The following is a 27,695-nucleotide window of genomic DNA, read 5'->3' on the forward strand; positions in this document are numbered from 1 at the left end:
TATATATATATAATAATGTTTAATGTTTTATTTTCCATTTGTGTTTTTTTTATATATATATATATACTAAAATAATAATAATGTCCCTACTTTGTGGAATTTCGCCAATCGTGGGGGTGTCTGGAACGTAAGCCCCCGTGATAAGTGAGGGACTACTGTATTGCTTTAATTTGTCTCAACCAACAATCATTTTAAAACATGCTGACTTGCTTCAATATGTATTTTACAGCACCTATAGAGTTTAAGGGACTTTCCATGTGTAAATGTGTGAATTTAGTTTAAGAATTGTATATTCATTTTTTACTGATGAAAAAAATACTTAAACACATGATGGGGCAAGACAGCTGGAAAATTAAAATCTAAAAAACAAAAATCTGCCAAGCAATGAAAGTAAATGTCAGATATATATTATAGGCAAATAAAATAAACGGAAGAAAAACAGAACGGTCAACATGATGGATTGTCAACTGCCAAGGAGTAAGAGCAACCTGGGAAAACAAGACTTCAAGGGTTCCTGTCTGTTAGAGTGATACTGGCTGGTGCTGGAGTACTACATATGTGCGCAGTTTATTCTCTCAGTGTGTCTGCCGAACAAACTGTGTCAAAGTCCCAGCTGTCTCTTGGAGAGTGCACCCAAGTGCATCCAAACTGTCAGTGTACAGCAGGTAAACTAGAGAGAAGAGGTCAATTCTCATATTGATATTTCTTGGCTGAGACCTCTCCATAACCTGAACACCAAGACATGTTCCAGTTGTCTTATACGGCTGAACTGACAAGAGCAATGACGCCTGGAAAACTACTGTAGTGGGTTCAATTCTCAACAAAATAAACTCTAAAGGAGCAACCCGTTGAACATATATGATGCTTTTCTTAAAGGACAAACTGGACTTTTCTGATGGTTGATCATTCATCTCAATTCTCTTGTTTCTCAGTTGCTTTCAACTAACCATGAGTCACACAAGAATTCCACTTTTTCTCTTCTCAGCAGACTTTCTGAAAGGATTTGACCCTGTGATAACTGGGTTTTCTTTAGTGCAACTGTTTTTTTTTTCTTGATGACCTTATCATCCAATGTCTGGTCTTCTTCTAAAGCTAGAAGAAGATTCAGCTGATACAATTCCTCACTACCCCCCAAAAAAACATTTTGCATCTTTTCACAAACTACAAGTTTTTATTGTGTTTTATTAGTTTCCTGTTGAGAAATATACAGTACCGAATGTGGTTCCATATATATTTTGAAAACAGAAACTTAAAAAAAAACACATTGTACAGCTTAAATCTGGTTTCAAAGCATTAATCAGATTGAGTCCAGACTGCAAAATAGAACCCGCAAAAGGAGAAAAAAAAAAGGATGTCAAATATGATTGGCAAAATAAGTAACTGATTTTATTTTTATTTTGTAAATTTGAAAATCAGAAAAAATATTTCCAGTTGGGCTTTGGCGTAGACATTTTTGTAATTCATCAGATTTTAAAGGGTTTACAGGAGTGGGTTGCTTTAAGGACAACAGATCCTAAAGTAAGGTCTATTTCACCAAGACCAAAAAACCTTCAGCAACGCTAAATTATTCATGAATGAAATGTTACAAATACATTTTTTAAGCACATAAAGATAAAGTTCATACACTTTATGCATTTCTTTCACTATGCATTAATTTTGTTGTAATACATCTGAGCTGGGTCAATCTAATCTTTAGGGCTGATTCAGTTTTGTTTAACTTGAGCTGATTCATTTTAATTGGGCAGGTCAAGCTAATTACTTTTATCAAACATTTTTCTTTCATAGAGAGAGAGTCACATTTGTTTGAATTAACACCACTCAAGTCAAAGTAAAACTGAATCTTGTGTGTTTTTGGTGTCAGTTGCAAAAGTCTTGTTGAAATAAAGGAAATAAAATCAAATAGAAACAATGGGGCGGAAATTAAACCTGACAATAAATGTACTGATTTACTTAACGAGTCATTTAAAATGAGCTCAACTAGCTCAGTTCAGGTAAGGAGCAACAGCAGGAAAGGATTTCAGTCAGTTGTAAAATATCAGTTTGACCAAACTCATGTTTATAGGAAACAACATAAATGTCCAATTCTGAAAGAAATCAAGATAATTGTGCTGACAAATGTTTTTTTTTTTCTTCTTTCGGCTGCTCCCTTCTTCAGGGGTAACCACAGCGAACTAACTCACACGAAGACTTGGCATTTGTTTTTACGTCGGATGCCCTTCCTGACGTAACCACAGACCACCGAGCTACCACAGTCCTCTCTGTGGAGCAGAGAGCTGCCATCTGCGACGCCTGGGGGAGCAGATGGCAGGGGTTAAGGGCCTTGCTCAAGGGCCCAGGGTGGGGCAAATGCGGGTGTTTCACTTTTCCCATTCACATTTTGATGTTGTCGATCTGGGGAGTTGAACCAGTGACCTTCTGATCACAGGCCCACCTTCTCTAACCTCTGTGCCACCACTCCCACAGAATAAACTTGGATTGATGAATTTAAAACTTTTTTTTTACTCGACATTAAAGGTAAGACAGACACTTTACGTCAGTGGCTAACGTCCACGGCTGACCGCTCCGTGGGACTCTGCTAACCGCTGATGAAACATTTGCCGGAGTCAAAGTAGCTCCGTGTCATGTTTTGTTGGGTGAACTAACCCGTGCTGACAAATGGTAAATGTCTTTTTTAAAATGTTACATATAAGATAAGCAATCACACAAAAAAGTTATCAATTATAAGCTCAGTAGATTTATGGTATGTAAACATGTTTCTGTAAAGGTTAATCATGTTTTTCCATTTTAGTGTGTGATAAAAGCTACTCTGAACTAAATAAGCAGCAACGAACACAGATGAACTTATCTGTTCACCTAGTTTTGTGTAGCCCTTATTGTCAACAGGTACTCAGACACAATGTGTGCTTGCAGATAAGTGAACATTGTGTAAGCACAACAGATAAAATGTCTAAATGTGCAGTACGTGCACACATTCATGTGCTTGTGTTCAGATGATTGAGTGTGGTAATAATTCACTCACATCACTGCTTAGCCTATTTGCATCTCATGAGATCATCATTTTTCTTAGTCAGCTTTCGCCATCTGCTAGTCTTCTGTCTGTCACACAAGACTCATTTCATGAGACTGGACCCAGCAGAGGGGAGATGATGACTGTATATGTATGTGAAATTTATTTTTATTACAGGAGTAAAAATGTGTTAAGGATTTGTGAGTATATCATATATACTTCCATATCAAATCACAGATGTGTGTTTACCATGTGTTCTTGCCTGTCTAGACGCTCGTCTTCTAATTATGTTTTCTTTTTTCTGCGTGCCAACATTTGCGTACTCACATGCGATGCGGACGTGCGCTTTGCGGCTTTTTGTGGTTCCGGCCGAGCTCCAGGCCACACACTGACACCAGTAATCTTCAGGACCGAACAGTTCTTCCACCTGCTGCCGGGTTATTTCTATGCTGGCTTCTCGCACTACGAGACCTGAAAAACAACACGAAGACATCGTTAAGTCATTTGTTGTGTCCTTGTAGATTTATTTTTTTTAAAGCAACTTCTCAAATATAGAAAGAAACAGTGTTTCTTGAAGAAATTGTTTTGTTCTGTTGTTCAATAGAAAGTTTATGAACAACAAAATCTTATGTTGTGCATAGCTATCCCAAGTTTAATTCTGATTTGACTGATTGGAAAATGACTAGTTAGAGGGCCAAGACCAAGTAGTTTTTGTTTTTGTCTTAAAACATTTTCAAGTAAGATACTATCTGTTCCACGCCAAGTCAGAAGAACAGCGCTATATTTTTAGATAATCAGTGAGAATTAAAGCTAAAGTTACAAACTTAAAACAGTAAACATATTAGGAGTTCGATTTAGAGAGAGGGAACATTTTTAATGTCTCCTGGCATTTACAAAGCTGGGTCATTTTCTTTGGTCATTGTCTTCTATTTTTACTGTAAACTTCTACAGATTGCTCCTTTGCACCTCAATTATTTATGTGACTGCACCCTCCTGTTCCTTCTTGTTTTCAGTGTTTTGAAAGTAGCTCCAAAGCAGAGAATAAATACAGGGTTTAAATAGCTGCATCCTACTGATACGACTACAAGGGAGCTCTGAGAGAGGTCCTGCGGAGGAAACTATAAAAAGAGAAGCACAGGGATAAACTCCGGGTGAAATTATGTGTGACACAGGCCTGGGTCCCTGGTGGTGCGGCTGCCTCCTACTCCTGGATGGATGTACTGGAGCCCCCCTCCCCTGGTGGATATCGGAGAATGGGGGTGCCTATTGGGGTCAGTGGGGGAGCTGACCCCCTGGGAGGGCATTGCCACCTCAGTTGTTCCTCTCCATCCCGACATCTTCCTCCGCCCACTCCATTACACCACCACTCAAGCAGGGCCTTGGGGTTCAGGTGCACTACTGAGCTGCGGGGAGGATCCTCCATCTCCATGGTTCGTGGAGACCTGGGCCCCAATTTTATTAAACAACCTAGACACTCACATATAACATTCTCACGACACATGCATATATAGGGTCTGGAGTGGGCACACAGTGGCATATAGGTGGTGGGATGAGTAATCATTCTCATCTCTGTGACCTGTGCCCACTCATATGTAGCATGTAGACATTTAGGGTTCTGGGCAAGGGTTGGGGAGGTGAATGGGCACTGCCTGCTCTCTGGGGAGGGGGTGGGTCTGTGCCGGTCGCCGCCTCACCCCCCCCCATTTTAAACGCACTATATAACAACATGCATTAACACCTTATATGTATATATATATATATATATACATACATATACATATATATATATATATATATATATATATATATACATATATATATATATATATATATATAATTATTATTATTTTCCTTAAACCCTCGTTCTCCGTTTGACGTTTGGGGTCGGGGGCAGGGAGGGGGGGTAGGGTGCCTGGTTGGGGTCTGGGCTGTGGGTGGGTGTTGGGCCATGGGGGGGAGATTGGGGGTGGGGCCGGTGCTCCGGTTCTCCCTGGGTTGTTTGGATCTTTTGATCAGGGTTCCTGGTTGCAGTGGCCGGCACTTTGACTGGGGTGGCTGCCGGGTTTTGGCGGGGGATCGGCTGTGGTTGTGTGTGTGTGTTCGTTGGTGGTGCATGGTGGTGGTCGGGGGCGTGGCTTCACTTTGACGGGGTGCTGGCTGGTCGGCCCGATGTGACATTTACGGTGGAGGGTGCTGTGTGTGTGTGTATGTGTGTGTGTGTGTGTGTGTGGGGGGGGGGGGGGGGGGGGGGGTGCATGGGTGGCGTGCCGGAGTCTCTCCGGGCCTGTGGTGTAGGGCTGTAGGGATTCATGATCATTGATGCACTGGGCCGGCCTTCCTCAGCTGCTGCTCCCTGCTGCTCTGGTCCCCGCCCTAGGGCCGGCTTGCGGTCGCTGTCGGGTGGATGGGACGCATGGACGGCCCGACAGAGGCTCTGTCGGGCCGTCTCTGTGTGCCTGTTTATGTCTCAGGTTAGGTTTTAGGTGGTCCACTCTCTTGGATCAATTTTGGCCCCCCATTTGGTGTGTCGTGCTCCCCTCAGGTGGTGGGCCCCCCTGCCGCCGGTGCATTGGTGGCTCTCAGCATCTCGGGCTGGGTGGTGAGGTGTGTGCGGGCCTGCCCTGGTGGCTGCCTGCCAGGGCCTGGGTGCCTTGGTTCTGTCAGGCCTCTGTTGGGGGGTGGTATGACCTCGTGACTCGGGGCTCGGTGTCCATGGCCGGATCTACTCTGTAGGGGCGGATTGCCGGTGGGGCCTGTGGACTCGTCGCTGCAGCCTCCTGGGGTTTCTGCATTGTGGTTGCTGGGGATTGCCCGGGGCTTCCCTTTGCTTCTCTCTCGGGGGGGTGCGGGTGTCCCTGTTGTGGGAGTTCCGGGCTTGGGGGCTGCTGTGTGTCTGTGGTTCCGGTCAACTCTGTGTTACCACCGTGTCCTGTGGGGACAGGTCTGTGGGTCCCCACATCCACTATTGAACATTTTTATGGAGAAACCATATAGTGACAAGCATGCTCACACAGGTGTTTAGATTCAGGTGTTTATCAGATACACACTCAGTTGGGTTGTGGTGGCCACTAAATATATCTTGTATTACCATGTACTGTATAAAATACTTTCTAATGATGTTATAAGTATCATTATATATGTTGTTTGTTGTTGTGGTTTCACGGTTTTGTCTTGTTTTTTTTCTTTCCGCAGGTCTAGAGGCAGACTTCAATTATGTTGATCTGTGTTCTCTTTATCCCTCTCTCTCTCCTCTATTCCTATTTCCTTATTTACATTTTAACCATTCTCTCACTTTTCTGCTTTGTTATCTTTTTTGTTTTTCATCCCCTTGTCCATTACATCTGGAACAAACCCAAAGCAAATTCTAATAAAATTTAATTTATATATCAAGTGGAGCATTAAGGCCAGCCATAATGCTCTGCTTGTGAAAGTAAATCTGTTGGGCATCACTTTGACACTCAGACAATAATTCTAAGTGTCACAATGCCGGACAAGACAAGGGAAAAAAAAAAAAAGACTATCAGTGAGAATTAAAGCTAAAGTTACAATTTTATGCCCTTTTTTTGGTCATTATAAATGTTATGCTTGCCTAAGATGCAAAACTTGAAACAGTAAACATATTAGGAGTTCGATTTAGAGAGAGGGATCATTTTTAATTTCTCCTGGCATTTACAAAGCTGGGTCATTGTCTTCTATTTTTACTGTAAACTTCTACAGATTGCTCCTTTGCACCTCCATTATTTATGTGACTGCACCCTCCTGTTCCTTCTTGTTTTCAGTGTTTTGAAAGTAGCTCCAAAGCAGAGAATAAATACAGGGTTTAAATAGCTGCATCCTACTGATACGACTACAAGGGAGCTCTGAGAGAGGCGCTGCGGAGGAAAATATAAAAAGAGAAGCACAGGGATAAACTCTGGGTGAAATTATGTGTGACACAGGAAAGGGACAAGAAGAAGAGAGAAGCAAAGGCAGGTCATAGAAGACATTGAGGAGTTTGAAGACATGTCAAAAAATATAACTAATAGAAGAGAAGAAAAAGGGACTGATTGAATGAATAGAAGGGTTAACCAAACCGAATGGTAAAAGGATGGTGCAAGTTAAATAAGAGGAATAAAAGGCTGCACAGTGAGCGGAGGAGAGAGGATGACAGGCCAGGAGGTGGAAGAGGCCAAAACATTGTGAAACTGAAAGAAAAATAGAGATAAAACAGTGTTGAGTATAAAGTCTGTGGAAAATGGGAAGTAGATAGTAAAAACGCTATGAAACAACAGTTGGCAGTTTATTTCAGGCCCAGTAGTGTTGCATAGACCCGAGTACCCTGCTCTATAGCGCTTCACTGATCTAACTTGGGCCTTTTTATGAAAACTCAGTGAGGTCTTTCCAAAGGTAGAGACAGTTTTAACAACCAAGCTGGTAAAGACGCCAGAGGGATTGAGAAAAAGGCAGCGTGTGACATCCAGGAGACAAGATTGGTGGGGATTTGGAGCTACGTTAGGCGAGAACTAAAAGAAGCGCAAGTGCAAAGCATCAGGAATCCTGATGAAGATGGTTCTGAGTTGATAAGCTTTACATGCAGATGGACGGCAAGAGCAAAAAAGAGCCCCTTTGAGCCAAACTGGCAGGGATGTGTGCTATATGAATCTTGTAGAACATGCAATCATGGAAAAGGCTTAGTGGAAATCACAGTAAGGGCTGAGACCTAGGACAGTACAAAACCAGTGTACATGTCAGCATTCAGTCTAACAAGCAACAGCGGGAGAATGATATGCTTTCACAGTTTAAGATTAAAGAGCAAAAGGAGCACATCAAGAAAGGCTGAGGATGGATAACTGGCCAGTGGAAGAGATAATTATAACCAGGAAGAAATCCAGCACTAGCAGACTGGTGTTTACAATGAGAAAGAAAGAAAGAAAAAAACAGTGAAAGGAAAAGGAGGTGGTGGAGACCAGGGAGAACGATACTGGCAAAGTAATGAGGAAAGTAATGCAATTAAAGTAAATGATTCAAATGAGCCAGACAGCTAGTTATGGCAAATGGAGTCCAACAAATTTAAAGGCAGCATATGGGATCTGCAAGAACAGGAACCACAAGACTTAGTGACTCAGTAAGAGGCAGAAAATTAGCTTCTACTCAAGTGTAGTAGCAGCAACATTTAAAGCTCCTTCATCACCATAAATGTGCCTTATTAAGTTTCACGTAAAAAAATGCAAACAATTTAACATTATTAAATCACTGAAGCAGTTCAACTACTACACTGTACTGTTAACAAAGAGACAAATCTAGGCAACCAACAAGAGTATGTTAAGTATGAAGTAAGAAGTTGTTTGTTTTTATAATTCATTATAAACTCATTATGGCAAAGCAGAAAAATAGCATTTGAATTTAAAAAGAAAACAAAAGCCTAATTAAAGGCAGAACGTGAAGTTTGTAGCCATTAGTTTGTTTAGTTTACATTTGCTATTTTGTATTTTCCTGCTTAGAGATCATGACAGGAAGTGACTCGATGGTAGAATTCATATTTCCGAACTAAGAAATTGGCACATATTATTCAATGAATATTAAGATTTTTTTTCCCTTCCACCTAGAAAAACATCAAATAGATGTTTGAAATACAATAAAGGTAGTCTTAGCTGTGACATCTCTGCAAAGATATAAAACTTTTACTGTTTTTGAAGCCGATGCGTGTAAAGCTTTAATACAGAAAATGCTTCATGAATGTTGTTTTTTTTATTTATTTTTAAAATAGGCGAGGAGCGTCTCATCTTCAGCAAAAATGTTATTACTTCTTTGTTCACTAGGGATGTGAAAAATAATCAGTTTGCACACATTGAGATATTATTTTTATTGATATATTAACCTATTAATACTGTTATCAAGCGCAGTAGTCTTGTTTGCATTGAATCATTTCATCACATTTCACTGTATTGCATTGCATTGTGTTGAATCAAAACTTATACTGGATCCCAATGCAACATAACTGAGAGGTAGATTGTATCATTCTGCATCATCTCTTGCTGATTTGGGATGTTTGATGTAGTAAATAGGTGATGGTGTGTTGAATGTGTATCATATCAGCCACAGAGCCGAGATGCACAAACGTCACTGTCCCCGGTGCATACAAAACATAATGCTGAGGCCTCTAACAGTGCAAGTTAAATTGCAAATTACTTAAAAATCAGAATCAGACTTATACACTAAAGAATATTTTTTTAAAACTCCTGCAGTTTGGGGGTCTCTGTGCTCCAATGACCACTGGCACCACTGAGGCTTCACCTCCACACAACCTTTCTATTTCTTCTTTCAGCCCTTGGCATTTCTCAAGCTTCTCCTGTTTCTGCTTCTCGATGTTGCAGTATATAGATATTTACCCAACGTATTGTGAATTTAAAGAAGCTGACTTCTTTCCAACAAATAAAAAGAATGTTAAAAACAAACAAGTGAGTGCAAACTTCTTGCAGGTCAGAACATCTGTCAACACCTGGTGTGAGAAATAGGACGTTTCAAACGGCCAGGAATTGTGTACAGGTCCTTGCAACATGGGTCCGTGCATTCAAAAAAGTTCAACACAAAAACAACTGGACTTTATTTGTAACAGAAGACATGGGTCCGTGCATTATCATGCTGCAACATGAGGTGATGCTTGTGTATTAATGGCACAAACATGGTCCTCAGGATCTCGTCATGGTATCTTTGTGCATTCAAAATGCCATCCATAATGCACCTCTGTTCGTTGTCCAAAACATATACCAGCCTATACCATAAGCTCACCGCCACCATGGGCCACTCGATTCACAACGTTGACTTCAGCAAACCGCTCGCCCACAATATGCCATATGTCTGCCATCTGCCCTGTACAGAGAAAATTGGGATTCCTCTGTGAAGAGGACACCTCTGTAACACCATCAAATGTGAACATTTGCCCACTCAAATCAGTTACAACGACGAACTGCAGTCAGGTGGAGACGCCGATGAGGACGAGCATGCAGCTGAGATTCCCTGAGACAGTTTCTGACAGTTTGTGCAGAGATTCTGAACATTTGAGAGAAAAAGGCCTTTTGTGTACATAGAAAAAGTCTTGGATCTTTGAGTTTGGCTCATGAAAAATGGGAGCAACAACAAGTGTTGCGTTTATATTTTTGTTCGGCGCATAAAATAATGCACATCAACAACCTGTGTGTAAGTAGAGTTTCTTGTTTTCCTCCCAGTGTCATTTTTAGTACAAGAAAAGTATCAAAACGGTGGAAGTAGGCATCAAGAAGTTCAAGCTAGGCCTCACTTGTCTGGAGTCGTGCCATTGATTTTGAAACGGCCTCAGATGTTCCCATTGTTTACTGCTGCAGAGCTCACAACGCAAGTGTTGCTGGGAAAATAAGTGACTGAAATACCTAAGGCTTAAAAAGTTCCAGATCACTCAGTGATTTATTTTGTCAAGATAGAGTGCTCAGAGCATTCATGTCAATCTGATGGCAGGAGACAAGAGTGGATTTGAGGGTCTCAGTAGCATGACAGAACCTGAACAAAATGACTGCTGCCAGCTGAGAGGAGAGAAATGTAGATGAAACATGGAAGACAAGTATCCAGACAAGTGGATACTGTCACACTAGATCACATTTTGGGGTTTAACACCCAAAATCTCATCTTTCCAATGCTTCTAACAAAGTTTAATTGGCAGCTGGGGGAGGAAAGTACAAAGATATCGCTGACAGAAGCAGCTCAGATGTTTGCTGTGTCCTACATCTTCACTACAACTTCGTCTAATGAGGAGGAAGTAATGGTTAAAGATGGTTAAGACAACTCATGAGTTTCTCTTTTAACAAGAAACTGGAAAACAGGAGATACTTACAACTTGGGGGTCCAGATAATGACTTTATACTCATTAATTATTTACACTTTTGTCAGGATGCAGGTAAACTGAAACTTCACATCAGCAGCAGAGCTGCACCGCTCCTGAAAAGTTTGTTCAAACTGCAGTTTGCTTGTGAAGTTTGTAATAGTGTTTCCACGTTAAAAATACATTTGATTTGCTCTTATAAGTCTGCAGTATTATATTATTTTAAAGATTTGATTATGTATGTGTCTAAAATATGAAACGTGAGACATGCAAGTGTGCAAATTTAACTCAAACTGGACGATACATCAACATTTTGTCATAAGATTGTTGAGCATGATATTAATATTGCATGAAGCTGCTTGGGCTGCAATAAATCACAGGCTATTAAATTGAAAATGCCATATCGCTCTATATGTCAAATTTATCACATGGACTTTCACTGTTCTTGATACACTTGGTTTACATAGGATGCACATAGTGTGCTTTCTGACAAAAAAAAATGTATTGTTGATTAAACAGAAAATGAGGACTGAGGAAAATATGTGCTTATTGCAACATCGCAATATTCAACAACAGCATCGCAAATGCTTGATTCTTTTCTAATATTCAAACTTATTTCAGCATAAAGTTCTCTGGCATTTACAGAAGCTGACAAATGTGCTTCTTTCTTATTATTTTTCGCTCCATACAATCTTTGCCCAATCTCTCGTTTATATTGTATCTTTCCCTATCTTACTCTGTCTTTTTTATGTTTTTGCCTCTTTCACAAGCAGGAAATTATTGGGCTGTCATGACTCAAACATGTCATGTTTCCATGTCCTTAAATAAAACAGAGGAAATGGAAATAATAAAAAATAGTATGCAGATTCTTAGCAAAGCAAGTAGGTCAAGGCCTGAAATGAAAACGAAGCATGTTGTGGGGGGTAAATGGCAGCAAACAAACAAATAATAAACAGCAGAAAAAGGCTCTAAAAAGCATTATTCTATCAAAAAAACAGCTTAAAAAGACGATTTTCAGAGTCATGAAGTTGACAAACAACAAAAACAGGATGTCACAACTTGTACATAAACGTTATGCACATTTTTGTGAGTAGAGATACAATTTTATTGACTCAAAAAACATGCATTGCATTCTTTGGCTTTCTCAAGCTTTACTTTATTGTGTAGGGATATATCAGATTTATTTTAAGGCAGTATTCGATCAGTGTTGGGGAGTCGTAGCGTATAAGCCCTAATGCTTTAAATGTAAATGTGATCACAGATGTTGCCTTCAAACATAATATTAATCAAAGCAACCTGTAAGGAGTGATCAGTTCAGTGGCTCAGTCAGCTGAATCCACGTTAGGAAAAGTCATTTGACGCTTGTGATTTAGAGATAGAGCCGTACTACAACCAGGATGAACTCTGCGGTGTGCTAAAATTAAATTACCTTATCTGAAATGAATTTGAAAGTGAGAAGCTGTACAGAATATAAAAACTTAGACGATGGGTTTCACACGGATGGCGACTGATTGTCACAGTCCCAGCGCGGCTCTGTGTTTGTCTGTACATGTTAATGCGTCTGTTTGAGCCCTTCGGTGACTCCAAAGACTCAGCAAACCAGGACACGGGAGAGGTTCTGCAGGGAGTTGGGACCAAGACTAACAATCCCCATAAAACACACAAGTATCCGACAAACACATAGTCAAATTAGCATACAAACACTGAAAACAAAAACCTTTACACAGACCCAACACAAACATATACAAACAATCAGCCAAAAATCTGTTACACACACACATCGTCACATTAAGGCATCACAAGGGGCCAACTTTCCTAAATTGTGCTGCACGTTAACAAATTAAATAAATAAACTCAGTAACCCGCAGGAAACAAACAGAAAAAGAGCAAAAAGCATTTACTAGATGGGAATAAAATAAAAATTCAAAAGAGTGCATGCTTTGGAGAAGAACGGCAGTGAAAGCCAAAAAAAAGATCTAAACGGAGAGAGAGGGAAGAAGCAAAGAGGAAAAAAAAGGAAAGACAAAGACGAGAAGAAATCAATACGAGGGAGATGGCAGCAAAGGAGGTAAAGAGGTCACAAATCACCAAAGCCAATACTGTGCGTGCCACTAATGTATGTGTGCGAGTGTGTGTGTGTGTGGGGAAGTGAAGTTGGAGAGTCACAGGTCATTGGTAGCAGACTAATAACCGTTCACACTTTGGCTAATGGAGACAAAGTAAGTAACTTAGTACACAATATGTCATTAGCTCACTTCAAGGCTAATGGAGACATACTGAGACGCTGCTTAAACGAACACTGAAGAAACACACGATGTGTAATCTGGTTGTCATCTAAAGTCTCGTTAATTTATAAGGACGTTTGGAAAACGTACTTCCGCACTATTAAATGTATCTTTTAAATGGAAGGATGTCGTTTTAAACATTTGAGCTGATTGAAATGTTTTCTACATTGAATGAGGGACACAAAGACCCTGGAGAGGGTCAAGGCAGCTACGTTTGTCAAACGTGCTATGACAAGCAGCAGAGCTGGTAAAGGAATAAAGCCTGACCCCCTTGACTGGATGGTGACCTGTGGCCTCTTTGACCGTCCTGCTGCTGCTGTTCAACCCGACCAGCTCCCCCTCCCCACGTTCCTGCCTTTGACCTTCACTAGGCATCCCCACCCTCTAGATGAGGCTCAGTCTGACAATTTACTGAGTTGTCATGGAGTTTACAGACACTAAGGTTCTGCATTCAACACATCAGTCTATTACCAGAACGTTGTTGTTTTTTAGTTTTTACTGGAATTAACACGATATAACGTATACATTAAAACCAGCAGAATTTTATACATGTGCTATATATATATATATATATATATATATATATTACACAATAATAACACAATATATATTTCATACAAGGAATTTGGGGGGAAACAAAACCCTAGACAATGGAAATTTATTGGAATAAATTGGAAATGTATTATTTAAAAAGAAGAGAGGGAAGCACTTAAAGCACAATCTGCTAGAAATTTTGTATGACAATTAAACAATAGCTTACAGTAATTATTGCCAATAATTTCCTTGCACATTCTGAACTCAACAGATGTCACACTATTTATTTATTTTTCTGTTGAATTCAGCATCAATTTTCCAAGAATCATTGGTTTGGGTTGAGAGGAATGTAAAAAAAATACATTTTATCTGACAGAACAAAAAACAGTGATGATTTTGTAGAATGAAAATTACCCAACGAGCATGTCAGCATCTATATTCTTATTCTATAATATTGATTGAGAATTATAAGAAAGGTTCAAATGTTTTTAAGTTGGATTCTGTTGAAAGGTTATGAAACATGAATAGCCTACGTGTTGTAGACAGCTCAGAGTTTCATTCTGAACTGACTCACCAGTTAATGATGTTTTGAACGCAGACAAGACGAAAGTGTTTTGCTACTCCAATCTCAGAAGTTTCACAATGATTCATATCAATATATAAACATGAACATTCCCTTGAATTTTTCATTAGACAGTTATTTTGTGAAATATTGGATCTGCTAAAATATTCTCATATTCCTACCAGATGTGGCTGCTGTTTTTTTCTTTTTAATTGCAAACAATAATAGTAATTTATGTGAATGTTTATGTAATGTAAAACTGACAGTAGTGTAAAGATTTCCAAAATCGTGTTCGAATTAATGTCAGTGATTATTATTATTTTTATTGTTGTTGAAAAAAGTGGTTTTGAATTATAGTTATTCACTTTGGACTTAGCCCCTTCAAACTAGCACTTACATGATCAAGTCTTTAAAATTAATCCACATTTTTTTGCTAAATTGAGATCAAGGCTGGATTAACCATATGGGCAACTGGGCAACTGCCCAGGGGCCCACGATCTCTTAGGGGCCCAGGGCAGTGAGGGCACAAGCAAAATATCTGGTTATCTCCTGCTTTACTTGGAGCCCTGCGCTGCACAGAAACTGCTGCGCTTCCACTTCATTTGTGCAGCCCCGCCTCCTCCCAGCGGCTGCAGCTCGTTTTTTTTGTTTTTCAATCGGATCCTCGACGGCGCGACCTGTCAATCAACTCAGAAGGCGTGTCAGTAACCGACCAATCTACGACCTCAATTTGTCCCGAAGGTAAACGCCTCTTACCTGCTGACAAGCTCATCAGTTTTTTTTTCTTGAGAAACATTGTTTTATTTAAAACAAAAAGTTTGTATCTGTTGTGAGATGATTCTAGCAGTTTTGCAGTTTTTTAATCTACTTAATGAAGAATAGTATGACTTAAAATCGTTCATCAAACAGGAACGAAGGCTTATTATCCCTCCTCTTACTACAGAGAATGTGGTACTTTGCTATAAGTACTACTGTATTTATGGCATCAGAGAAAGCTGAGCTTCAGTTATCCACATAAAGTAAAATGGCATCAGTATGAAAAGAAGGAATGTTAAGTTTGAGATTAATCCAGTTTCTGATGTCTGACAAAACACTTTGGATTGACATTAAAAAAAATTTGCTTGAGGGATTCATCTTGTGATTTACAAAGGGACACAAATCAACATCAAATTTAAATCTTCTTTCAAGAAACATGGCTACACTGTAGGCCATTTGACAAATTTAGAATGAGCAGAAATCATTCTGGTTTTATGATTTTTATTAGGAGGTTTCTTGAAGGAATCTTTGTTATACTCAGTAAATCCTTTGTCTCAAACATTCATTGATAATAACAAAGTACGTTTGTACGTACGTTTCAGCAAAAAAAAAAAAGAAACTGTCCAGATGACCAGACTGAAAAATGTTGGATTCATTGATAATCTTATTACATTTGAAATCAACTAAGTTACAGGCATTTAATTTTAATGTGGGCATCAAATCATCACCTTTAAATATATAATATTTTTAATTATTGAATCAGCTGTTGGTCAGGCTACTTCTTGTTGTGCCATTAGCTCTAAAATAGTTACTGAATCAAGTGTTTACTTCCATCCATCCGTGGGGGTAGCAGCCTAAGCGTTCCAAGTGTTTACTTTTGTAGGTAAAACTAGATGTTAAAAAAACATTTAAATACACCAGAATGCAGGAAATGGCATCTACTTTATTCAAAATTTTCTGGGGAAGGACCCCCAGACACCCCCATCAGTGTAAACCCCCCCCCCCCCCCCAACACACACACACACACACACACACACATTATAAATGCTTCTGACACCAGTGGTCAACACGTTACTAAACAAGTACACATATGGTGGCATGTGGTGTTCAAAGTGCGTTCAACTTAATTCAGTCTTGATGATTTGTGTCAATGAGCATTTGGAGTTTAATACATAAAAATACACTTGATAGTTAGAATTTTAAGTACATTTACTGTATATTATGGTAATTTATTCTGTATTTTGCCAGATTATGGTGATTCTGGGGCCATGATGATGGGGCCCTTGAAGATTGTTGCCCCAGGGTACAGAGAAGTGTTAATCTGGCCCTGGTTGAGACTGTTCTCAGAATCTATCTACAACAGGTAAGATATTAATTGTTCATAACCTTTCTACTGAGCCATAATAAAAAAAAACAACTGAACTCTTGTTTTAAGAATATAAAACTCACGCAGAAAAGAACTAATTCAAAGAACAAGTTCATGGATTTTATGCTCTCCATGCAAAATGTACACATTTTATCTTTATCTTCCCAATCATCATTTTACTTTCCCTTGAAGTCTAAAATATGAATAATGGAGGGGACCAAGAGAACACAACAGGATGTGTATTATCTTTCTCCTTAGTGTGGCTTCCTGATATCTGTTCGCCTCTCTAATTCTATAAACACCCCCCTTCTTTAGCAATCCTTCATCACGTTCCTCTTGGGTTCTCAGTCTCAGGTTATTTCTGCCTCTGCTCTCCACTTTCAGCAACAGAGTACAGACAAACCAGTGTGATGCAGAAAGAAAGGAAATGGAGTGAAATAGGAATAAAAAAGAGGCTAAAGAAGAGCAGGCAGACATAAAATAAAAACAGTATGGGGGTCAACACCCCTGTTTGTGAAGCAGTCAAAATAAATAAATAAACAAAGAGAGGAAAAGAGCTTTGCACACAGGCCAGCAGATAAACCGTGCACACACACGGTGAATTCACCAGGCGCAAACTGCAGTCATTTTCAAACTGATTCAATAAAGCAATGTTGCATAATATATAATCACTTTATAATCTCTTTGTTGTGCAAAGGTGGCCTAAATACTTTGAATGAGAGCAATAAGTCACAATGGGAGTGTCATCATTATCACAATATGCATTTGTTTGTTCAGAGACGAATAGAAACGTTTTAGCAAATTGCCGTTTTGTTTACTGTAGTCTATTTTAAAACCAAATCAATTAATGGCTCAGCATGCCTTGAAGGAATACATATCACCCGCTGCTTTTCAGGCCAGAGTTTAAACAAAGTACTTCAATGATGACAAGAAACAGAAAAACAACCATTTTGGTCAGTCCTTGTGAAGGAACATGTGCACATGCTGAGGAGTGAGATGTATTAGCACTCAGAGCATACAGTGGAGATAACTATCTGCTACTACCATACCACATTTAGTTATGTATCTGTAAATATGACAAAAGGTAAAGCTATTTCAGTGCTGGCTAAATATAAATAACAGGTACAGTAGTCCCTCGCTACTTCGCAGTTCGTTTTTCATGGACTTGCTCGATGGCGGTTTTTCAAAATAAGATTGGACATGACACACAGTTGGCTGATTGATGGAAGAGCCGCACGATCAGCAAGGAATTTTTATTTAAAATGAATTGTTTAAAATTATTTAGCACCTGCTTCACCTGTCTGCAGCCCCCAGATGCAGGAGAAACTTCCTCCTGTAGCTGATCAGCTGATCAGCTGATTATCGCTCTGCAGCGGAGAAGTGGGCATGGCCAAGAGCGCTGGCAGAGAGCAGAGGAGGCAGGGAAATGAAATCATGACATGCTGTGCTCTTCTAGAGCGTTTACAGTTTAGAAACATTGTTTAGAATATTGCAAGATTGTGTGAAGGGTTTAAAACGCCTTATATATATATATAAAAACAAACTACTACTTACTACTTGTACTACTATTCCTACTTTGCAGTTTTTCACTTATCGCGGAGCTTCAGGGTACGGATCCCCCGCAATAAACAAGGGAATACTGTAAATACAAACTTTTAAGCAAACAATGTTGCACAAGGTGCAGCACTCAGATTATCTGTTTTCAATTAATCTCAGGTTATTGCGCACCAAATTTAGTTTAATATCTGTGAAGCAGATTGAGTTTTAGACAGTTTCATTTGACTAATATCAATTTCCTGTGGTGGCCACTTTAAAATGGGTTGATCGCAAAAATGAATCCGCTGATGATGTATGTTCACAGATTACTTTCTGAGAGTTGTATTAAACTCTATTGAGTGGGTCATGAGATATTTCGCTAACAGATAAACAGGGTCTACACCAACAGTTGTTGCCAAAGTTTTCAGTGAAAACACTGAAATGTGTGTTTGTGTGCAGTAATTAAAGTAAATATTTCGCTCTGAGAGGATTTTTAGTTAAAAGAAATACAACAAAAAACCTTGAAAAGAAAAATGTAAAACAATATGAAACACTTTTACATCGAAGTGAAGCCTCACACAAACAAACAAAATAAACCTTTTAGTTTTTTTCTTTTGTTTAACCGAGTAATTCCCATCCTTGACATTCTTCATGATGTCAATTGCCATAAAGTATGACAAGTTAAATCCACGGGTCGTTAATTGAATAGGATTTTCTCCTAATAAGACTCTGTTTGGAACCCAGCAGCTTGTAAATGAATGGGGAACGGGAGATTAATAAATGTCAAGCAGCTCCACATGATTACAGTGATGAGCGCAGATAGAATGGATGATCACAACGTGCGATTTCACCCAGGTGTTTGCATCCTTGGAGGAATAAATTGCCTAACAGATTTCAAATATAATCAGGACAGAAGAAAATCGCTCAAAAAAACAAATAAGAAAAGATAATAAAATATGCGGATGGAACAGATTATATTGTATAATCAGCAGATTATGACTGAAAAAAGTCCTCCCACAGAAACAACCCGTGTGTATGCATAGCAGTGCTTCTACATTTGCAGTTTTCTACATCTTATATTTTATTTGTTGTAGGTTTCATTGCATTTCCTCTGCCCTGACTGCGGCAGCATGGTGGATCAGTTGGTAGAGTAGTTTCCTCTCTGCAAGAAGGTCGCTGGATCAAATCCCGGCCTGAGACCTGTCTGGGTGGAGTTTGCATGTTCTCTCTGTGCATGCGTGCGTTTTCTCCAGGTACTCCAGTTTACTCCCACAGACCAAAAACAGGCACGTTAGACTGATTGGTAACTCTAAATTGTCCCTAGGTGTGAGTGAGAGAATGAATGGGTGCTTGTCTTGTTTGTCTCTTTGTGTCCCTGTGATGGACTGGAGACCTGTCCAGGGTGTTCTCTGCCTCTCACACAGTAACTGCTGGATATGGACACCAGTGACCCCTGCGACCTGCAAAGGAAGATGCAGGTAAAGCTAATGGATGGATGGATGCCCTGACTGTTGGAGTGTGATAGCTCAATTCAGATAATGCTGCTCAGATGCATCTGTCTCAGTCTTGAATTATGCTGCAGATACACTAAGCACATAATATATCAACTAACACATGCATAAGAGCACACTTCATGTATTTAGGTTCTGGTTTGAATTGCAAAAAGGAAACTCCCTAAAATACCTTCTGCATGCCTTGTTCTCATATTTTGTTCACTCTTGAGAAAGAAACATCCACAACAAACATGCAGCTTTATCCTGCTGTTGCTTTCCACAGCTTTCCACTCAGCAGCCACTTTAAATCAGTCGTTCTCAGCTCGTATTTAATCCCTTGCTCTAGGGACCTGGGCTCATTATCGAGCAGGTGGATACACAAGAGCCAAACTCTTGTCAACCTTAAGTCTAAAAAACCCAGGCTGTGTACGTCTTTATCCTCCTGCCAAAGAAACAGCGCGATTCATCATTACTTAGCCAGCAGAGTAATGCCGTTTGCTGTCAAGTGACAAGTGTGGAGCTGGCTGCAGTCCAGTGCATCATACTGGATCCCATTAAAGCGTCCTGTGAACACTGAAGTACAAGACTGGCACATCTAAGGCTACACTCATACATCTGACATGTGACCTCGTCTCCCTGCACAAACAGCTAAACAGCTGAATTAAAAGCACAACTCTCTTTGCTTATAGCTCACCAGTGAGATGTTGCAAAGAACTAAGTGTCTTTGAGGCAAACGGTTCATTTATATGAGAAGGGAATAAACTTCTAAATACATCTGTGTTTAGGATATAAGACCCTTCAAATTAATGTTCACTCGCTAACATATGGAGCAAACGTTCTCTACAAGAACTGCTGGAAATACCATCTGCTGCAAGAAAATAATTAAAAGACATGTAATGTTGTGATCTGGTTTCACCTTCCTTATTGTTGTTTTTCAAACTATTTTGGCTCATGCATCTGTACTAAATATTTACTTTCACTTCACCAATATTAGCTTTGTATTTATGCTTTGTTCTTTGTATGCTCTTTGTATGCTTGGTGTCCAGCAGCATGGCTAATCTGTGCTGCTGCTGATCTCATGCTGCTGATCTCATGCTGCTGATCTCATGCTGCTGTATTCATTCGTGAACATCGATTCACTACAGACTCATGAACGGGCTACTGTTCAATATATCGTATTATTTTACATAATTAATGTTCAGCGTATATCTTAGATCTTTTAACATATTGTTTAGCGTTCATTTAGCGAATATCTTAGTGTATATCTTAGACCTTTTAGCACATTGTTAAGTGTTCGTTTAGAGTATATCTTAGTGTATATCTTGTTCTTATATACAGTTTCTTTTAATACTTTATATTTTTGTTATTTTGGGGTGTAACTGGGACCTTGGTCACACAGTTTTGTTCCACCTCGTGTACCACATGTGATGCTAATGACAATAAAGAACCTTATCAGAGTCAGAGTCAGAGTCAGAGTTTCTTTATTGTCATTCGCACCTCATGTGGTACATGTGGTGGAGCGAAATTATGTACACAGGGTCCCAGTTACATCCAACAATAAAATGTATAAGAAAAACAGTAATAACATCTAAGATATGAACTAAGAAATGCATCAACTAAATATACACTAAGCACTCATAACATAAAACATTGAACATCACCACAAACATGAACATGAGTCTGTGAGCAGATGTGCACGCATGAACACATCAACATTGAAACAGATCAGCAGCAACATGAAACAGATCAGCAGCAACATGATATGGTTTTTCACAGTGATTATTCTAGTTAGATATTCATGAGTCTAACAGCCTCAGGGTAGAAGCTGTTCCTCAGTCTAGTGGTTCTACACTTAATGCTCCTTAACCTCCTTCCTGAGGGGAGTGGGGCAAAAAGTGTGTGTGCTGGGTGGGTGGGGTCCTTCATGATGCAGGTGGCCCTCTTCCTGCATCTGGAGGTGTAGATGTCTGTGATGGTGGGGAGACTGATTCCAACAGATTTCTGTGCAGCCTTCACCACTCTGCAAAGCTTTTCTTTCTGCAGCTGTGCAGCCTCCATGCCACACATTGATGCTCGAGCACAGGATGCTCTCCACTGCACACCTGTAGAAGGAGGTGAGGACTGAGCTTCCCAGACCAGCTCGCCTCAGCCGTCTGAGGAAGTAGAGTCTCTGATGAGCTTTCTTGATCAGGCTGGTGGTGTTGTTGCTCCAGCTGAGGTTGTCATTCATGTGTACACCCAAGTACTTGTAGCTGGAGACCACTTCCACCGCAGATCCTCTTATGTTCAGGGGGGTGTAGGTGTTTTTGTTCCTTCTGAAGTCCACAATCATCTCCTTTGTCTTCTTCACATTGATGTGAAGGTTATTCTCTCTGCACCAGCTCTCCAGGTGTTCCACCTCCTGCCTGTAGCTGGACTCATCATTGTTTGTGATGCATCCCACCACCGCTGTATCATCTGCAAACTTTACAATGTGACAGCCTGGATGGGTAGCTGCACAATCATATGTGAGCAGAGTAAACAGGAGGGGGCTCAACACACATCCCTGAGGAGAGCCAGTGCTGAGGGTTATGGTGGAGGAGGAGAGGTTGTGGATCCTCACTAACTGTGGTCTGTTTGTTAAAAAGTCTAGTACCCAGTTGCAGATGGAGGGGCTTAGTCCTAGTGTGGATAGTTTGTCCATCAGGGTTTGGGGGATCATGGTGTTGAAGGCGGATGTGAAGTCCACAAAGAGCATACGGACGTAAGAGTTTTTCTGCTCCAGGTGGTTGAGCGCAGTGTGGACCACAGAGGAGATTGCATCCTCTGTTGATCGGTTCTCACGGTATGCGTACTGATGAGGGTCCTCGTTGATGTTGATGGTTGTTTTGATGTGAGTCATGACCAGTTTTTCGAAGCATTTAGCGACTATCGGGGTGAGGGCCACTGGCCGATAGTCATTCAGACCAGTCACTGTAGAGCTTTTTGGGACTGGGATGATGGTGGCAGTCTTCAGGCAGGTGGGAACTGTCTCCAGGGTAAGTGAGGTGTTAAAGATGTCTGCCAGCACCTCACAGAGCTGATCAGCACATTCCTTCAACACTTTTCCGGGGATGTTGTCTGGGCCAGTTGCTTTGTGCGGATTAATCCTCCTGAAGGTACTCCTTACTTCTGCCGAGGTCACGCTGAGATGCTCTTCATCCGGTGGTGAGGTGAGTCTGGTGCTGGGTGGTCTGTTCGGGTCTTCAAAGCGTGCATAGAACTTGTTGAGGGCATCAGGCAGAGATGGGTCTTTGGGACATTGTTCACTCCTTCCTTTATAATCTGTTATGCACTTAATGCCCCTCCACATGCTCCGAGGGTCTTGTGAGATGAATTGACCCTCGATCCTCTTTGCATATGTGGCCTTGGCCCTCTTAATACCAGCAACCAGCTCTTTTCTTGTCCTACTCAGCTCCTCTGAGTTTCCAGACCTGAAGGCAGTGTTCCTGGCTTCCAGCAGGGTACGCACCTCTGCATTCAGCCAAGGTTTTCTGTTTGGGTAGCTTTTAACATTTTTGATAGTGGAGACTGTGTCAGTACATGTACTAATGTAACCCAGTACTGAGGATGTGTATTGGTCAAGATCAAGCGAACCTCCATTTTCAGCAGCTTCTCTGAAAACCTGCCAGTCTGTTCGATCAAAACAATCTCTCAGTATGGGTCCACTGTCCTGGCTCCAACATTTAACTTTCTTTTGAACCGGTCTGGAGCGTCTCAGCGGGGGCATGTAAGCAGGAGCCAGGAAGATTGAGATGTGGTCTGACAGTCCTAGGTGGGGGCGGGGTTCGGCTTTGTATGCATCTTTTACGTTCGTGTAAACACGGTCCAGCGTGCGGTCTCCACGTGTTGGAATCGTCACATGCTGATTATAACCAAGTATGCTCCTTTAAAAACTGTTAACAGAACAAACTGGAAAACAAACACACTTAAGTAAAACAAACTAATTCAAAAGTAGTGCTGAGGTACAAATGACTAATGAACAACATTTGTAAGAGTCTCCAGAACATCTCACAGCTTTCAAGGAGATTTTCAGTTTTCTTGTGCAAGTTGCAGACAAGCGCAATCCTGTCACTTGATTTAGATTCTAAAGCTTTGCGTGGCAAACCTTCTCTAAAATTCATCAGAGTTGGTGTTGGAATCTCCCACTGATGTGGTTTTGTCTCAAGCTCATCTCAAGAGCACTAAAGTTGTGTTTTGACATGGGAGCGCTCCTCTGACAGAAACATAAAATGCAAATGGTGATAACTAAAAAACATATCAATGATCAAAAATAGGTTTGAAGAACTGGTCCAAATCTGCTTATCTTCATGTCAAACGTGTTTTCAGCTAATTGAACCACAAAAGTGGGAGTGGTTGCCAAAGTGGTTAGAAATCAGCGTAGAGGTGGTAACAGGTGGACAGAGATGGCAAAATGATGAGCATGGCCAACAATGCAGTTTTACAGAAGTTTGGACCATGTGCACAAAGATAGGCTGTGAGTTAAGAAATTGGCCACTCAAATTGTGGCCGCACAACTCACTGGTTTCTTGGCTGCAAACATTCATAAATCAGTAAGATTGAAAACAGATATTTACCTGCTTGGAGTCATTGTAAGACAACTAGTCTAACAATCATATTCCAGTGAAATACTGGGTGAATTGACCTTGCGTGCCCATTTTATGTTTCTTTTCAAGCTTGGCCTTTTGCCTTGGTGCATATGACTGCATGTGATGGTGTTTTCACTCACCTGAGTTTTCGTCCACCCTCTCCTCCACAGTGTGGTCCTTTTGATGGACCCACTCACTGTTGCACTTAAAGTAAATCTGTGTGGCAGGTGTTGCTTTGCAGTAGAGATTGACAGGCTTATTCTTGACAATGTAGCCTTCCTCTGGTTCGAACAGGAAGTGGGGTAAGGGCTCCGGAGGGTCAGAAGGAAAGGTTTCTGGCAGCTCACTCAGGCTAAGGAAGTCATCATCATCTCTCACTGCAAAAAGAAAGAAAGAAGTATGAATTTCTTTATTTTAGTGTTTTATAACAGTTTGAAAGAAATGTAATGTGAAAGCTAAGAATAGTCATAAACTTTCAGTGTTAGATTATGTTTTTCTTTTCTATCAAGCTTAAAAACTGTGACTTTAATGTTATTTTTAGCATTTTATTTAGTTTTATTGTGTGTTTTAAGTTGAGTTAATAAAAATAAAACTCCCGGGGGGGGGGGGGGGGGGGTATGTAATGTAGAGAGGAATAAACAGAAAAAATGAAATAAGCAGCTAAATCAAAAGTGACTGGCTGTGCAAAGAAAAAATAATTGAAGTACATTAATTCGGTCAAAATTTAGTCTAAAGTGATTTGCCTTTTACAATAAAACACAATACTTTTGTGCAGGAGTTTAGTAATGTGCAGTTCAATAAAGAAATTCACTGAAAACAATATTTATTTTTTTAAATGGGTGATTATTGTTCATGACAGATTTTGGGATGTTTATTTTGCAGTTTAGGCATCGTGGTGATCTGCTTTTCCTCATGACGGCTGCCAGGAGATCTGTGAGAACCTGCATCATTTGAATAGAAGTGAAAGAGTACTGGCATGTTGGGCCTTAAAGCCTAAAATGTTTCTGAACTGAGATAAAACTAAACGTCTTTGACACTTTGTTTTCATCCAAGAGATGGAAGAAAAGTTCAAAATTGCTTTTTTCCCGTATCCCTTTTGTCAACACAAAGCAGGTATGTCAATAAACTTGTGTCAGTGAATGGGACCAGTTCAGGGCCCTGTTTGCTTTCAGGGGGAGCACAAACACTGTATCTTTTTAAGCGATCTGTACAGCAAGATTTGTTAAGATGTATCACATTTTATGAACTGCCTTTAATTATCTGTAACATGGAAATATTAAGTGAAGGAGATTCACTGCTAATAGACACAAAGTAAAGGTGAACACGTGTGAAGCTTGAAGGTTCAGCTGATTCACATCAAACGTGTTGCAACAGACTGGACTCTTTTCCAACAGAAACAACATTCACTTAAACTAATCATAAACATCCAAGCCTGATGAAAAATTATGTAAAATTCACAATTCAGCATTTACTAAAATGCTTAAAACTTATTGCAGTTTGAGTTTTTTTTAAAACAACTGAAATTCACTTTGAAATCGATATGTCTCATTAGCTGTTAAAACAACTTCTTCACTTTTCAAGCTGAAATCATTTCGACTGCAATCTACCACACTAGCTGCTTATAACATAATAATTCACTGTTAAATATCATATAAACTTATTTCATAGTGACAGACAATAAAATGCTAACGTAATTTGAAAAGCACTGTGTTTAATCAAATTTACGTCAATGTGTCTGTGGTAGTTGACTTCCATTTTAAAGCCATGTTGCTAATAATAATTCAAAACAAATAATAATCTGCATTTTAACCACTCAATTAAAATATATATATATTTTGGTGTCAAAACCACATTACGTCTTGTTAGCTCCATAACATGACAGTTCATGAAAGGCTCTGTAGCTATGCATAAAAAAGCCAAATGTTAATCCATCAATAAACTCATAACTGAACTGATTTTTAGAAAGTTTGATTAAAACAGAAAACACAACTTGGTTAATTTAAAATGTCTGATATTTATATCAACTTTAGGGAGGATGATTCAAGTGCTTGTTATTAATTCCAATATGTTTTGAGATAGAAATCAAATGGAATGAGAAATAAACAGTGCAGGAGCTGAATTATCCTCCTCTACCCTGCTTTCTATCTTTTATTCTATTACCACTCCATCCAAACTTTAGGCCTCGCATTAGCTTTAATCAAAGAGACGCCAAGACTGTTTTGACAACAGGTTGCTCAGTTCACCAAATTACAAGAGCAGGTCATATAGGAGGATTTGGCTTTTAATGCTTTATCATCAATAGACTGACATGGGGACAAACACATGGAAATGCACATAAAAGCATGAACCCCAACAAGTTACTACCCTATTTTAAAACTTATTTTACTTTATTATCCAGCTTCATTTAGTTTCTGGACTCTTTCTGGATGCCTCACCTGAAAAAGTGTGACTCGTGAAAGTTTGAATGTTTATTGTCACAGCTTTACGCTCCTCCCCACCCACCCCACCACCGAACTCAAATTTACTGGCTCCAAAACCATGTCCACAAATAGCAACTCATAATACTCATAAATAACTAAAAAGACAGTGCCTCCACACACACATGCACATGAATACACACTTCTACTCCTCTTCCTCGACTGCGCACGCTGTTGTGGTGCTTATCCTGGAGAACTGCCGTGTGCCGTGGGCCGAAGCTAAAAGCAGCTTAGGTAAAACAACAACAAGTCTCAAATAGGAGGAAAAAATGGGTAGGCAGCAACACTTTGATGTCACGAAGATGACATTTTGTCTCTTAGTTCTGTAATTAGTTCTCGGAGAGTATGAACATTGCAAGACGTTTTTACTGCATAATTTCATTATCTGAGGGAAATGTCTCCCCACCTCCATCATGCTTGTGGTTATTTATCCAGTGTCATGTTCAGTCATTTATCCGTCAGTCATGTACTTGCTGCTCTGCCACGTCTGTCACTTTTGCCATTTGTCGCTATTTTATAATTCTCCGCCCCTCTGCTTTTATGTCTGTCCTGCTTTTTACTTTTGCCCAGCACTCATTCTCACCCTCATCTGTCATTCAGGGAGCTGGGGGGTTCATTGCTCCGGAGCGACAGCTATAAATTATTGATTGGCACAAGAAACATGATAGCCATAGAAGGAGGTGGAAGGAGTGCAGAAAATGGGGAGGGGCAAGAGATACATTTTCCTGTAAATAAAAGCTTCCCTTCAGAAATGCCAACTGTTTCTTGTCCTGACTCCATCATCTTTCTTTCCCCAGCCTCCTCACATCAACTCTCACCATCACTCCCTCTTTATCGTTTCTTTTTCCCTGTTCCGTCCACCTTTTGTTTCACCTCACTTTTACCCCACCCTGCACGTCTGCTGACAGAATGATTTACTGATCCCAGCAGCCCAGTTCATAAACATCATACCTGAATGCTGTCATTAGTAATGAATGACTGGTGAAAAACAATGTCCTGGTTTGATTGACGACATCTTGTAAATATGTACTCGGCGTAAAATCACTTAAATCCCCTCTCCCACTCAAGCCTCTCGCCCTGGTAACATCTGAAAACCAGTAGGCTACTAAAAGATTTGAAAATCAGCTGAGAATGATGTTGTCACAAGTGAATAGTTATGTCCGAGTGTCACACATTTTGTGTGTGTGAGAGTATATATATATATATATATATATATATATATATATATATATATATATATA

The 27,695-nt window shown here is 40.0% G+C and overlaps 1 protein-coding gene across 1 annotated transcript in view; it reads right to left on the bottom strand.

Moving 5' to 3' along the window:
• LOC119413062 (netrin receptor UNC5C) overlaps window positions 1-27,695 on the bottom strand; it is a 190,030-nt gene that overhangs the window by 45,733 nt on the left and 116,602 nt on the right. Inside the window, exons 2-3 of the mRNA XM_037680074.1 lie at window positions 24,118-24,354; window positions 3,335-3,478 (exon numbers count right to left, since the gene is read on the bottom strand). Coding sequence (XP_037536002.1) covers window positions 3,335-3,478; window positions 24,118-24,354 — 381 coding nt within the window. The remainder of the gene's footprint in view (window positions 1-3,334; window positions 3,479-24,117; window positions 24,355-27,695) is intronic.

Source organism: Nematolebias whitei, chromosome 8 (assembly GCF_014905685.2).
Source record: "Nematolebias whitei isolate Nwh7 chromosome 8, NemWhi1, whole genome shotgun sequence".
NCBI classification, from domain to species: Eukaryota; Metazoa; Chordata; class Actinopteri; order Cyprinodontiformes; family Rivulidae; genus Nematolebias; species Nematolebias whitei.